This window comes from Hemicordylus capensis, chromosome 2 (assembly GCF_027244095.1).
Source record: "Hemicordylus capensis ecotype Gifberg chromosome 2, rHemCap1.1.pri, whole genome shotgun sequence".
NCBI lineage: Eukaryota > Metazoa > Chordata > Lepidosauria > Squamata > Cordylidae > Hemicordylus > Hemicordylus capensis.
The window spans coordinates 425,219,500-425,233,904 of NC_069658.1; the positions used below are offsets into that span (position 1 = coordinate 425,219,500).

General features: G+C 47.5%; 1 protein-coding gene across 7 annotated transcripts in view; it reads left to right on the forward strand.

The window, feature by feature from the left end:
- STAT2 (signal transducer and activator of transcription 2) overlaps nucleotides 1-14,405 on the forward strand; it is a 61,281-nt gene that overhangs the window by 23,391 nt on the left and 23,485 nt on the right. For 3 of the 7 annotated variants that reach the window (XM_053298278.1, XM_053298274.1, XM_053298276.1), the window contains exons 3-8: nucleotides 1,272-1,431; nucleotides 5,279-5,377; nucleotides 8,160-8,255; nucleotides 9,811-9,889; nucleotides 10,804-10,889; nucleotides 11,115-11,263. In XM_053298278.1, the coding sequence (XP_053154253.1) occupies nucleotides 1,272-1,431; nucleotides 5,279-5,377; nucleotides 8,160-8,255; nucleotides 9,811-9,889; nucleotides 10,804-10,889; nucleotides 11,115-11,263 (669 nt within the window). The remainder of the gene's footprint in view (nucleotides 1-1,271; nucleotides 1,432-5,278; nucleotides 5,378-8,159; nucleotides 8,256-9,810; nucleotides 9,890-10,803; nucleotides 10,890-11,114; nucleotides 11,264-14,405) is intronic. The other 4 variants (XM_053298275.1, XM_053298277.1, XM_053298280.1 and 1 more) reach the window with 3 other exon arrangements.

Sequence of the window (14,405 nt, forward strand, 5' to 3'; positions counted from 1 at the left end):
GCGGCCGGATCAGCCACCCTCATGACTGCCGGCTCCATCATGGAGCCGGCGGAGGCTGCGGGGATTGGGGGCTGCATAGCCCACGCAAATGCGGGGGCATCCTGGAGAGACCCCCAGGGCCAGGAAGCTTGTTCAGCCTTCCGGTGGAGGTCTCCTTGTGTGTTGTTGCGGTGCGGAGCCGTACCACGGCAATACACGATCAAATAGGTGGGTTTAGCGGAGCGCTTGCTCCGCTAACCTTGTCTAAGGGGAGGGGGAATTAGGAGGATTCACTGCCAGGTGCTGTGTGGCTCCTGTGGCAGCAGACGATTGGGCAAAAGTGGGCTAGGCTCCCTTAGCCCACTTTTGCCTGATCATGAGAATCTCCTCAGAGATTATTTATTGCATTCATCATAGTTAGGACGGACAGTTACCAGACGAGACCAAGTGATTTTTAGGGATGTGCAATCTGGGTCAATGTTGAGCCAGCTCAACATCAAACTGCTTCGGTTTGACATTTCAGGGTTGAGCCGAACCACCCCCGGTGTGACTTGACCCTAGACCAACACCCCGCCATGCGTCTGGGGGTGGTGGTTTGTGACCCTTTTTTGGGGGGGGTAGTACTTGCTCCCTCCGGGTGGGGGCTTCTCCAAGGCTGCGGGGCAGGGGTCTGCAGAGGTTCCCCCTCCTGCTGCCGGCCTCTGTTTTGCCAAAAACCGCCCGGCCCGGGCATTCTTCAGTCCGTTCGGGGCCTTTCCCCCCGTAGCAGTGGCCATTTTGGAGGCTGCCACACATGTGCAGTGGGCCCTTGCATGGCCAGGTCATGATCCAGGCCACGCAGAAGCCCATTGCGCATGTGCGGTGGCCTCCAAAATGCCCGCCGCAAGGGGGAAAGCCTGGAACAGGCCAAAGATCACCTGAACTGGGTGCTATTTTACATAAGGAAGGCTGGCGGGGGGGAGGGGAAACCTCTGTGGATCCCCCCCGCCCCCACCTCAGAGAAGCCTCCCTGGAGGGAGTAAGTACTAAAAAAAATTGTTTTTAAACAAACGTTTGTGAACCCCCCTGAACTGAACTGTGTGCGGGGGGCAGGGTTCGATGTGAGGCAAAACTGTACTGGCATAGTTTGGGTCCAGTTTGGAATCAAAGTGAACCAGGCCAGCCAGTTTTGTGCACACCCCTAGTGATTTTGTGGAAGCCTGAACATGAGATCCCCTTGTCTGCCTCTATCAGTGTCCTTGCGTTGTGTGTGCCCCAACTGAGGCTCTGCTCTTCCCTTGTCTGCTTTTCAGGGGCGAAGCAGCACAATCAGATTCCTCGCAAGCCTGTTTCCTTTTCCATATCATGCTGGCCATGCTGGACGATCAGTTGGGACGTTTTGTGTTGGATGAAGAGAATAATTCCAACATGGTGCTCAAGCACAACCTGCGCCGCTCCAAACTCAACCTGCAGGTAAAGGGGATGGTGTGATGTGGAGGTGTGTCCGGGCTACGCGGTACCCCTCGGATGACATGTATTGTAACCATTCTGCCCTGGGTAGAACCTTAGGGCTGGTGACTGATTAGCTAAAATAATCAATCACTTGCTTCTCTCCTCATCAATTCCATTACATTTAAATATATTTGTATATTGCTAATCTTGAGCTATCAAAAGAAATGTAAAGTGGATTACATACTGATAAAAACTGAATGCTGATTGTGAATGGGAACAGAGGCTATCTTTCACATTTTCTTATTTCTTTGTACAGTAACACACCAGAAGGCAAAAGCTAAACACACATGGCTTTAACTCACAACCCCACCAATTAACGTTTACTTTGGCACATTAAGACTGATGCCCACCAAACTGCATCAATCGATGACTGATTCCAGGTTGCAGCCCCTCGCTTAAATGGGAAAGAGCCATATGCAAATTGCTTATCGCTGGTGGAGTTCACTGGTGGGGGAAACCTTTGGGGCAAGATTCCATTCTGTCTGTGGGTCTATTGGGAAGATAAAATTGGCCTGGGGGTAAAGGTGGGGAAAACTAGCATGATAAGGGGCACTGTTTCCTCTAAGGTGTTCGCACGTGTGAGCGCTCACAATTTTCGGATGTCCGTTCAGTTCATTTTAGATCCTGCTCAGGTTGAATCAGGAAGGCTCCATTCTGAATGCAGGTGCACACACACTGCCTTGATACTGCCACCCATTCCGCACAGAGATGAAAAAAATTAGAGAGACCACTGCTAAGGAGGAGTACAGAGACACCGGCCAAAAATGGAAGGAGACAAACCTCACAAAGTGCTGAGGATCATTTGTGTTATTTATTTGCACTCCAATTTATTAATCATACTGAATGCATTTTGAGTTTTGTGGAGACAATAATCGCTGCTAGTTTTGGATTGAGATTGGTGCTAGCCTCTTTTCTTTCTTTCTTTGTTTCCTATTAGCCACAGAGGTTCCTCACCAGGGTGGAGCTCTGAGAGAGAACACCTGGCATGTATGAAGACCCATGTTTAACCCCCTCCCCAGCACCTGAAATTTAAAAGGGTTGGGAAAAGCCTCTTTTTGACACACGAGAGCTCTGCCTATCCAGGGGTCCTTCCAGACACTGATGTATTTACAGCAGAGGGTGAGACAATATAGTGAGGCTCCTCCATCAGCCTGAGGAGAATGGACTATCATCTGGCTTCCCCTCTAAGAAGAACCAAGTCCTTGGTTGTAGCAGTTGTCAGGCTGCAATAGAGGGTGAGGCAAAGTTGCTAGCTCCCTCCATCAGCCTGAGGAGAACCAACTGTGATCTGGCCCCTTCCCTCTGATATTTTTCTTGGTTTTTAAAAAAAGATTCTGAACCCCTTTGGGACAGGACTATCAATTAAAAAAAAAAAGCTCTGAGCCTATTGGAAAAAAGCACGAGATAAATCTAACCAATACATAATAAATGTATTACGACACTGGTGAACAGAGACGGGGAAGATTCTTAGTGCCATCTGCTGGCAGTCTGTGAAACAACAGTACAACTGTGAAAGTATAGTCTCTTTTTCAAGCTGAAATAAAATGAGTCTGAAAAAACTGTTCTTTATTAGATTGTCGCAGCCTGCCAGCAGATGTCCAACCACTTTGTGAACTTTGGTTGAAGAGCAGTATATAAATATTCATAGTAGTTAGTACTATGGTGCTAAGGGTGCAACGTGACCTCCTCCGTGTGGAATCTCTGTTCCTTTCTCTGCCCAGTCCCCCATGGTAATTTGTGCTGATGTTGGAATATATGAATGTGTGGAAATATCTTAGGTTGTCAGTATTCTACTCTTACTTCATATAAAGGAGCTTATCTATCTCCACACCCTCACTCATGTTATGTTTCATTTCATACAAGTACTTTGCTGACTTGGAAATAATCTTGGCATGTTTCTCATACATAGACATGTGCTCTCTCTTCCCAGAAGTGCATGTTTGAGAAAGGATTTTTTTTAAGAATAAACATTAAATTAATAGCATTGCAACTATTCAGATATTCATTCATACACCTCCCACTAAATTGTATGAAGTACAGTACACGCAGGTGTAGCGGATTAAAACCTTTGTCTCAGAGCAAGCTCCCATGAGGGAAAGAAATGCTGGATCATCCCTGCTGAGCTAGGTTTCTCCTAAAACTATCCTTTATTATTGGTAGATTCAAAATGCTGCTGCTGCCACCATCACCCATTTTATTGACAGAGCTTGAAATTCCCTGGGCTTGAGGTGAAATCCCAGGAAAAACTCTCTCTATTTTGCTGATGGATAAGTATCAACAACCTTTCTCATGTCAGCTTACACGGGATGAGAAAACTGATAGCTGCTGAACGTCTGAGGACATGCTTGCACCAGAGAAAATCTCCCTTCGGCCTCCCCTTTTTCCTGAGTTAAAAAGCTACTTAGAGAGGCTTGTAAAAAGAAAAGTTTTTTAAAAACCGTATTATTCAATTACTGCAAACTGCTTCCATCTGAGGCTTTCTTAGATACAGCTAAGAGTCTTAGTAGGATGACAAAAATAAGTTGGTTTAATGCATGTTTAAATGTTTATATTCTTTTGCAATACCCTAAATAGAATGGGCATAGGCTAGTGTTTCTTATTTTAACTACATTGCTGGTAATCAATACTAGAACAGTATTAGGGATATACAAAGCATACACACCAAAGAAACAGAAATTCTAACACAAAGTCTGACTAAACAAACTTTCCCCTAGACCAGGGATTCTCAATGTTGGGTCCTCAGATATTATTGGACTTCAACTCCCATAATCCCTAGCCCCAGTGGCTTTTGGTTGGGGATTATGGGAATTGAAGTCCAAAAACATCTGGGGACCCAACGTTGAGAATCCTTGCCCTAGACAACTTCCTGAAGCCAAAGCCCAGGCTTCCTTTTTCCTTGAACTCACCAAACCTCGGATGAGGGTTCAAGCTTCCTGCTCTCCTGTCTTTCCAAGAACTGCAGAGTCATTTTCCTGCAGCCATCCACCATGGCCACATGTTCTGCTCTAACAAAGAACTGCCTTCTTCCTCCCAACAGCTCTCTAGGTCCTACCCACCTAGTGTACTGATTGGCTGCCCTGGAGTTCCCCAGCATGTCAGTCAAGACAAGGGTTCACTCCCTGATAACCCTTTAGGGCAGGGTTTCTTAACCTTGGACCCCCATATGTTGTTGGACTACAGCTCCTATCATCCCCAGACATGGCTTTTGTGGCTGAGGATGATGGGAGTTGTAGTCCAACATCTAGGGGCCCAAGGTGAAGAAACCCTGTTTTATGGGGAGGGATGGCTGTTCACCACAGCAGGGTATCAGGGAAATGAGATGCAGAGTGAAGTTACTAGTTTCCAAGACTGTGGACTAACCAGGTTTTCAGTTTCTGCTAGCAGACGAAATGTGCAAGCTATCTAGATGAATGGGTACATTGATGCACGGTCACAAGAAAGAGATGGCTAATGGAAGAGGTCGTAGGACAATGACTGTGGAGATTCAGTCTTCACCAGTCTCATGAAAACGTTGTTTTTCTAGTTGTTAATGTTTTATTTATTTATAATGAATTACAAACGGGTAAAAGTACAAGCAAGGGTAGTTGTTCTCTAACTGTAGAGAAAATTAAGCATAAAGCTGAAACTGTCATAAAACGTCTCATTCCAAGAGGCCATGAGGTAAAGAATTCCATATGGGAAAACTTCACGGTGCTGAGATAACAACTTACAGGATGTGATGCCTAAAGCGCCCTTCCTTCTTGAGAATATCAGCTGCAAGCTGTGCATGGAGCCTTCTATTCTCATCCTACTGTGCCTTTCCTTCTAGGCCAAGTACCAAGAGAATCCATCAGAGTTGGCTAGCATTATAGATGGTCTGTTGAGAAATGAGCGAGCTATTCTACAAGCTGCCTTGGCCAGCTCTCAGGTAAGGGAAACCTGCTTAATATTCTCCCGCCTGCTGGGCTTTCCACCAGACCTCCATGTTGCCCTGCATAGGAAGCTGCCTTATGCTGAGTCAGAGCCTTGGTCCAATGGTGGCTGCTGCTCTCGAGCTGGGCGGGTGGCAGGGAGCCAGGGTAACCATTGGCAAGGCGGGTAGTAGGCAGGTCCAACCCTGAGATAAGTTAAAAAGAAGTGGAGGGCTATCAGAAGCTCATGGTTTTCTCCAGTACGTAGAGTTGTTTGCCTCAACCAAAATCTCCATCATTCACCCACCACTGTGAATAAAGGGATCCTGGCCTTAGAGTGGTTAATTGTAGGTGTCAGTGGGGAAAGTAGCAGTGCCCCCTCCCCCGCTCTCAGGGCTCCTTGCCCGACTCTATTCCTCCGCCTATCAGCACTGGCTCCATTTCTCCTCCTCCTTGCAGTCTTGGCCCATTCACCCTCCCCAAGACCAGGTTAAGATGTTTAAAATTTTCTTTCTTTTGTACTGTAATGAGAGAGAAATGTTTTCTGGATAAGTGAGGGGACAGCACTGGTTTATAGGTAGGAAAATGCAACTGGGGGAGTATTGAATCTTCACACAAGGTGCGTACAGTTTACATCAAAGAACTCTAGCCCTTTGAAGAGGTTTCTCAAATGAATGTTGGTGACAATGAGGACTAGAAGTTTTATTAAACCTAGCTGTCATTTTCGGGTTTCTGCAGCAGACTCCTCTCACTTTCTGCCACAAATTCTGCATGTGTGGAATTGGGAGAAGACAGACCATTCTGGGGACATGTCTCTCTGCACTGTTACTACTATGAATATGTATATACTGCTTTTCAACAAGTTCTCAAAGTGGTTTATTTAGAAAAATGAAAAATAAGAGCGCTCTCAGTCCTCAAAGCATTCACAGCCTAATAAGAAACATCAAGATGACACTAGCAGCAACCACTGGAGGCATGTTGTGTTGGGATTGGATAGGGACATTTGCCCCCCCCCCTTGCTAAATGTGTCTGAATCATTGCTTCAAAAGGTGCCTCTTTGCTCAGTGCACCATCTGTCATAGCACTCCATAGGAGTATTTTATTCCCCTCTCCATCACAAAGCTTGCACCAGTGCCCTAATGCTTTCTTAAGGAAGAGAGCTGGTCTTGTCCTCTTAGCTAAGCAGGGTTTGCCCTAGTTGCATATGAATGGGAGACTAGAAGTGTGAGCACTGTAAGACAGGGATCCTCAGTGTTGGGCCCCAGATGTTAGTGGACTTCAACTCCCATAATCCCAAGCCCCAGTGGCCTTTGTTTGGGGTTTATGGGAGTTGAAGTCCAATAACATCTGGGGGCCCAACGTTGAGGATCCCTGCTGTAAGATCTTCCCCTCAGGGGATGGAGCCACTCTGGGAAGAGCATCAGAAGGTTCCAAGTTCCCTCCCTGGAAGCCTCTCCAAGATAGGGCTGAGAGAGATTCCTGCCTGCAACCCTGGAGAAGCCGCTGCCAGTCTGTGAAGACAATACTGAGCTAGATAGACCGATGGTCTGACTCAATATATGGCAGCTTCCTATGTCTATTTTCTCAGTCTACTTACTCTGTTTACTGTTTGTGATTCTTCATTACAATAGGCTGGCTTGAGTAATACTAGGGATGTGCACGAAGTTGCTTCGGCGCAGGCGGGGGTAGTTCTTTAAGGGTGTGGGAGGGTGCATTCACCCCTCCCACCGCATTTCCCCCACTGGCACTCCGTTCTTTTCAAGCCTCTCAGGGCGGCAGCGTTCCTCCCTGCCGCACCGTTGTCCTCATTGGCCAGAAGTTGCGAGTGTGCGTGCACAGCAGACAGGCGCACGCGCAATCTCTGCTTCCGGCCAATGAGGACAACGGTGCGGCAGGGAGGAACGCTGCCGCCCCAAGGGGCTTGAAAAGAACGGAGCGCCAGCGGGGGAAATGCGGTGGGAGGGGTGAGTGCACCCTCCCCCGCCCTTAAAAAACTACCCCCGCCCGTGCCAAGGCGCCGAAACAGCCCCCGGAGCCAAAATGTTTCAGAGGCCTTTATAATGGCCTCCAAAATGTTTCGGGCTCAAGCCTAGGTAATGCCCCCCACCAGCCCTACCCACCACATAACAGATGTGAGTGCACACATCTTGCTCCCTCGACCAGCATGCTTGGTCTAATTCGCATAATGGCATGGAGGAGGGAGTTCAAATACTTCTTTAATGTACATACGAGGACAGACTGTCTCCTCTCCTCCCCCCCCCCGCCGCAATGCAATGATGTGACTGTGGGACAGTGTGCTGAAAGGGGACACCCCCTGCATGTTCCTGTCCCATATTGCTATTGCATGGTGAACAAGCTCAGTTGGGTGTTACATCCAAACTGTCCCTTTGCCTGAATATTTCTAAAGTGATGTCTTTCAAACAGTGTTTTTTGAGAAGGTTGGTAATGCTGGACAAGCGTTCCTAAAAGACCCCTTACCCTCCACGGCTAATCTTCCCCTGACATACACAGCTGCAGGGGCCTCTCTTGGGCATGTTCTGGGAAAGCCCCTTTTGTTCACAAGGTGTGACAGTGAGGCCGGTACGCTTATGACTGGCACTTGATGGGAACTGTGCATCAAGACCATGCCCCAGAATCCTCTAACATGCATGGTAAACAGGTCAGTGTGGAAAGGGGACCCCAAAGAAAGCAAGTTTGGAAAACCACCGCTTTAGAAGGTGCCTTTACAGTATTTGTGATGGGAGCCTGGCCATTTGTACGGTGTTGCAGAGACGAGCATATTTCCCCTCCTTCCCCCAGCAGGCAAGGGTGGAGGCCCCACCTGATGCCTCTGTGACCACCAGCCACCAGCAGAACATTGAAGAGCGGCTAGCAGAGATGCGGAAGGCGATTCAGGTGAGAATGCCACTTGGTGTATGGAGCAACCCGTTTGGTATGTTCTCCAGCTCTTTGGGTGCTCCTTTTTACAGAGGCCTCCCTTGGAAGTGTTCCTCCAGGGTCACTGGATCCTGCAAGCAGCAAATCTTATGCGCAACATATTGTGACTCTCCCCCCCCCCCGACCACACATAGCAGATGCAGGAACTACAGTCAATCTAGGTGCAATAAATCCTCTCCATAACCTATCATAGTTGTTCTGTTGGGAGATAACTGCTTCCCACCCCACTGCCTCTGCTCCCAGTTGTGTACTGAAGTTTGGAGTACAAAAAGCTTCATGTGCAGATGTGTCCTTAAGAGTTCTTCGTCCTGCAACACTGATTTGAACCTACATGGAAGATTGGAGTATGGCTTGATGATCATTGGGAGCAACTCCTCCCACCTCTCAGTGGCACAATCTTTGATCCAGTAATGACCATTTGATAACTGTACATTAGTAATGCAGATACTGGGGCACTTCAGTGCAGGGAGAAAGGCCTTTCCCCTCATTTTCTCTAATCCCATACAGATCAGGTGAGTGGGGGAACTGACTAGTCCCAGTGGTTCCCAACCTGGAGGCCTCCAGATGTTGCTGAATTATGTCGGGAGGCCCCCAGGTTGGGAACCACTGGACTAGATCCATTAGCAGTCAGCTTCTGATCTAGTAAATCTGATTCTCTTGAAGGAAACGCAAATAAACAGAAAACACTGTTTAATGTTGGGGAACAAGCCTCCCCTCCCCCCTGTGACACACACAAACGTTTGATTCAGAATAGATGTAGGGAACAATGATTCATTTTCTGTAGAATAGAAAATAAGTCTCTTCTCCCCCCCCACCCCAAGACCATTACAAAGTTCAGGCCATTAACTTTGTAATGAGCTCAGTGGGTCCCGAATTCTTCCCAGAAGCGTTGCCTCCCCACCACACCACCCCCGCAAACTGCCCCCCCCTCTGAACACGTAGAGGTGACATTTGCAGCCACCTTGTGATGAGCCTTTCATTAACCCTTGGAATGCTAGCAAGAGACATAGAAACTTCTGGGGCAGCCTTCAAGGGCCTAATAGAAGTCCTGTCATGAAGCCTTCCCATTGCTCTTACCACCAAAAAAAAAAAAAAAGAAAGAGTGGGAAAGGGCAGGAGGGTTGGCCACAAGGTAGACCCATTCTGAATTGGCCTGATTTATTTCTCCATATGTCTTTATCCCACTCTTCCTCCAAGGAACCCAAAGCAATGTTGGGTTTCATCGGCCATCCATGCCCCACCCAATCCTCCTACTTCTATGCACACCCAAATCGTAGACTCCTCTTCTTAGCTGCCCATTTCCAAGATGGGGCTGAAGTGAGGCAGCTGCCATTTTTGGTGTAATAGGTTTTATATCATATATTATCTATCTATAACATGGTAGGGTAGGTTTTGGTAGAACAGGACTCTGCTGTCCTCATGGGGCTGAGCGGTCATAGGCAGGGCAGTGTTGGTGCCATCTTCTTAAAGTGGTTTGTCTTGGCTGAGCCTGTTCCCTGCTTCTATTCCACAGGGCCTGAAATGTTCCATCGATCACATTGAGTTCCTGCAGGACACCTTTGATTTTCGTTACAAGACATACAAAATGCTGGGTAAGAAGGGAGGGGGCCACAGCTCAGAGGGAGAGCCTGTGCTTGGCATGCAGGAGGTCCCAGGCGGAATCCCTGGCAGCATCTCCAGGTAGGACTGGGAAAGACCTGTGAGCCGGAACCCCACTGGAGAGCTTCTAGTCAGTGCAGACAATACTGAGCTAGATGGTCCAGTGGATTGACCAACTCAGTATAAGGAAGCTGCCATGTATTGTCAGACCCTTGGTCCATCTAGCTCAGTATTGTCTACACAGACTGGCAGCGGCTTCTCTAAGGTTGCAGGCAGGAATCTCTCTCAGCCCTATCTTGGAGATGCTGCCATGGAGGGAACTTGGAACCTTCTTCTCTTCCCAGAGCAGCTCCATCCCCTGAAGGGAATATCTTACAGTGCTCACACTTCTAGTCTCCCATTCATATGCAACCAGGGCAGACCCTGCTTAGCAAAGAGAACAAGTCATGCTTGCTCCCACAAGACCAGCTCTCCTCTCCCATGTTCCTATGAGAGTTGGGGATCCATTCTTGGCTGGAAGCATGGATAATGTTGGGGGAGGGCACTCTTCTCCAAGCATTCCTGATTGTCAGGGATTACTCTTAAAGCCTTTTGAAAACAGAAAACGTATTTCTTTTATGAAGTTATTGATTCTGCCTCTCCTTCTGGTTTGTTTGCCATGGTTCTAGCAGCGGCTAGGAACCACTGTTGCATCCCTACTTTTCCAGCTCAGATTCTGTAGATGCCTTGCTCTTTCCAGGAATCCCACGTTCAATTTCCTGCCTCCTCTTGTGAGTTAGAAAGGTGTGAGGCACTAGCTGCCCCTAGGACATAGTTGGGAGCATCTGGTGGATCCTGCTCTCTGGCAGTCACCTCTGCAATAGGATGTGGGTGTAGTCTTCCTCCTAACTGTCTGGTTCTCTTGCAGAAAATGCCATGCCTCCCGACCCCACTCTACCCCAAAAAAACCAGGAGCTGCAAGTCATGATAAATAACCTGGACTGTTGCCGCAAGGTGAGTCTGGGCACTGGCCCATGCAGCATGGTGGGCTTGGGGTTGAGGAGGGAAATCCTGGGCCTTTTAGCCAACCACATGTGTGTCTTGCTCAGCATCCTCCCTAAAGTAAAGGCCCGATTGTCAGAGCCACTCCAGTGGTGCGTTCCCCCACATCGCCCCACACACTTCCAACTTGGTTCTACAGAGAAATCTACTTTGGCTTATTGGCAGTCTTTCTCTCAGGACATGTTAGCTCGAATCGATGAACTTCTGGGCCGCTCTAATACCCTGAGGAACCTTCTGCTGGAAGAGCTCAATGCGTGGGCAGATCGCCAGCGACAGGAGTGTATGGGGGCCACGTGCAATACCAGCTTGGGACAACTGGAGAAGTGGTAGGTCCCACCAATGGACCTAAGCAGTGGTCCAGTTCCTTGTTGCTCTTGAGAGGCACCAGGGTGTGTGTGTGGGTGGAGGTGGGTGTGTGTCTACCAGTCTGGCTGTTCCTTCGCCTTCATTTAAACAAAGTTGTCTTCTAGTTTAAGTAAAGCATGAGACCAACTTGCTGATTGTATAAGGCCACAAAACACTTGTTTTCTAAGCCAAAAGGAGTAATAATACATTAACTCCTGGATCCACAACTCTCCCTGGTTTCTCAGGTTGAGGCGGTGGCCAGGGGTGCTTTCTATCAGTTTCAGCTGATACGTCAGCTGCGTCCGTTTCTTGAGATCAGTGACCTCAAAACAGTGGTACATCTGTTGGTAACCTCCAGACTTGACTTCTGTAACGCGCTCTACGTGGGGCTGCCTTTGTACGTAGTCCGGAAACTTCAGTTGTTTCAGAATGCCGCAGCCAGGTCTCCGGGTCATCTCAGAGAGACTACGTTACTCCCTTGTTGATGGAGCTACACTGGCTGCCAATAGGTTTCTGGACAAAATACAAAGTGCTAGTTATAACTTATAAAGCCCTAAACGGCTTAGGCCCTGGGTATTTAAGAGAACGTCTTCTTCATTATGTGGCCCACACCCCGCTGAGGTCACTTGAGGAGGTCCGTCTCCAGTTACCACCAGCTCATCTGGTGGCCACATGGAGACAGGCCTTCTCGATTGCTGCCCCGAGATTGTGGAATGCGCTCCCTGCTGAGATACGATCCTCCCCATCCCTAACTATATTTTTTAAAAAAACATTTGAAGACCCATCTCTTCACCCAAGCTTTTTCAGCTTTTTAAATTTTTAAGTTTTAATTTTATGCTGTTTTTAAATTGTTAAACTGTTTTAACCTTTTATATTTGTTTTTATGTCACTGTTAACCGCCCAGAGACAAAAGTTTGGGCGGTATATAAGTTAAACAAACAGACTTACTCTCAGTGCCAAGGTGCACCAGAATGACCTGCCTTCAGAGAAGGCTGCCTGCTGGGTTTCTACTTGAGTCACAGAGGCTGTTCATCTGAGCAGCCCTACCTGGACTTGCACAGCCCTGCCCAGGTAGGGCTGCACGTGTGGAGTGCTGGCATCTGGGCTGATCCCAGCGCTGCCTCTTTGGGTAGCCCGAGGCTCTCCCCCTAACAATTACCTATGTGGAAGGGCTCATGCTCTCCCTTCTACCTAGGATCCCAGTTGTGTGTCTGCTCGGGCTGCCTGCAGCCTGAGCAGACACAGAGCCAAGTGCCTAGAGTGCCCAGCTTGTGGGGGAATCCCCCAGTGTACCACGCTCCTCGCGCAGTGCATTGAGGGATAGCTGGAGGCCGGGCTGCATTCCCCTGGCCTCCAGAACACTGCGCTGCCGGGACCTGTTTGGCTCATGAGGGCAGCCCACTGAAGAGCTAGGGTGGTCTGAGGTGGGGAGGTAAGATTGATTCTGCCTTCCTCCCCACCCTGCTCACTGGTCAAGAGAACACCCTTACTGTGTTACAGATGTTAAGGAAAAAAACCATCTCTCCTTAAGTCATTCACCGTCTCCCCTGCTATGTACTTGATGCAGCTGGAGATCCCTAGCCACAGAAGGGCTTTTTCTCTTGCCTGTTGTCATGCCCTTCCCTCTGCTGTACTGTAAGGCAAATACAGAAACCCCCCAATCATGGAAAGACTTTGCCCCTGTGACACTGGGGAGGTAGAAACCACAGGGCATGTATTCCTCTCTTGCCCCTTTTTATAAGGACAGCTGTGACAAGCTTCTACTCCCACTGCTCCTCAAGTACCCTGGCCACCCTAGTCAAGCTTACATCAGGATGCTGCTTTCGGATGAAGATTGGGCCTTCACATATAACACTGCCAAGTTCTGTGTGGCAGCATACAAGTTCCTCTGGGCCCTGACTGCCAGTCCATAACCATGCATCAGTCTTGTACTGATCTCAATCACTGTCTATTTTACTTGCCTGCTTCGCTTTCCGCTAGTTATCCTGTCCTACATATTTTAGTGACCCCTTTCTGTTAATTAAATATTTTACTTTTTATCCTCTCTTAGACAGACACATACAACTTTGAATATAAATGTAGTGCTCTTGTACTCATACTTTTGCCTCTGCTGTCCCTATGTTAATACATTTTACTTTAGTAATTATAATTTATAAACTTGAGTAACTATTCGTAATTTTAGGTAATTATTTTATAGTAATTATAGTTTATAGTAATGTTAATGTAATAGTTTTAAGGTAGTAATTTTAATGTAATAAGGTTTATTGCCTTATAATCTGTTCTATCCTAATGTATGTTCTCCCCATAATTTCCTGCCTCACGCTATCTTATGCTGGTCTTGGACCGTAATAAAGATGATTGATTGATTGATCTCCTTAAGTCATTTGACCTAAAACCTAGGGAATCATGACCTTCTTACCTATAAACATTTCACCTGAAACTTTTAGGCTTGTGTTTTTCAGGATGTTTTCCTGATGCTTCAGCCATCTAGTGTCATCTGCTCTTCAAATATAAGGATTAGAGGAGGAATTTAAATCTCCATGAAAAGGGTTGATTATATATTTGATTCAGAGTAACAGTCGATTAAAAATGAAGCAGCCAACAAGTTCTGTGTGGCAACTAGTTTTTTCTTAAGAGAGGATTGGAATGCAGGTACATTTCTCTTAGTTAAAATTTCTCATGAACAGGCAGAAAATCTTAGGATATGAATCAAGGAAGCTCTTTTATAGCAAGCCAGACCCTTGGTCCATCTAACTCAGTATTGTCTACACTGATAGGCAGCAGCTTCTCCAGGGGGGTTCAGGCTCAGGGGTCTTTCCCAGCCCTACCTGGAGATGCCGCCAGGAATTGAACCTGGGACCTTCTGCATACAAAGTAGATGTTCTATCACAGTGCTACAACCCCATTAAAAGGTGTACCTTCAGATAAGTGTCGGGTTGCCTTTTCACACCTCACATGACTATTTTAGATTGTAAATACGAATGCTCCTTGAAATTACCTATTATGTAATGTTGTCCTTAAGTATGCTTTCCCTCAGTTTACCAGGCACAGACGTTAAGCTAACCGGCCTGTAGTTTCCTGGATCCCTTTTTGAAAATTGGAGTTACATTAGCTACTTTCCAG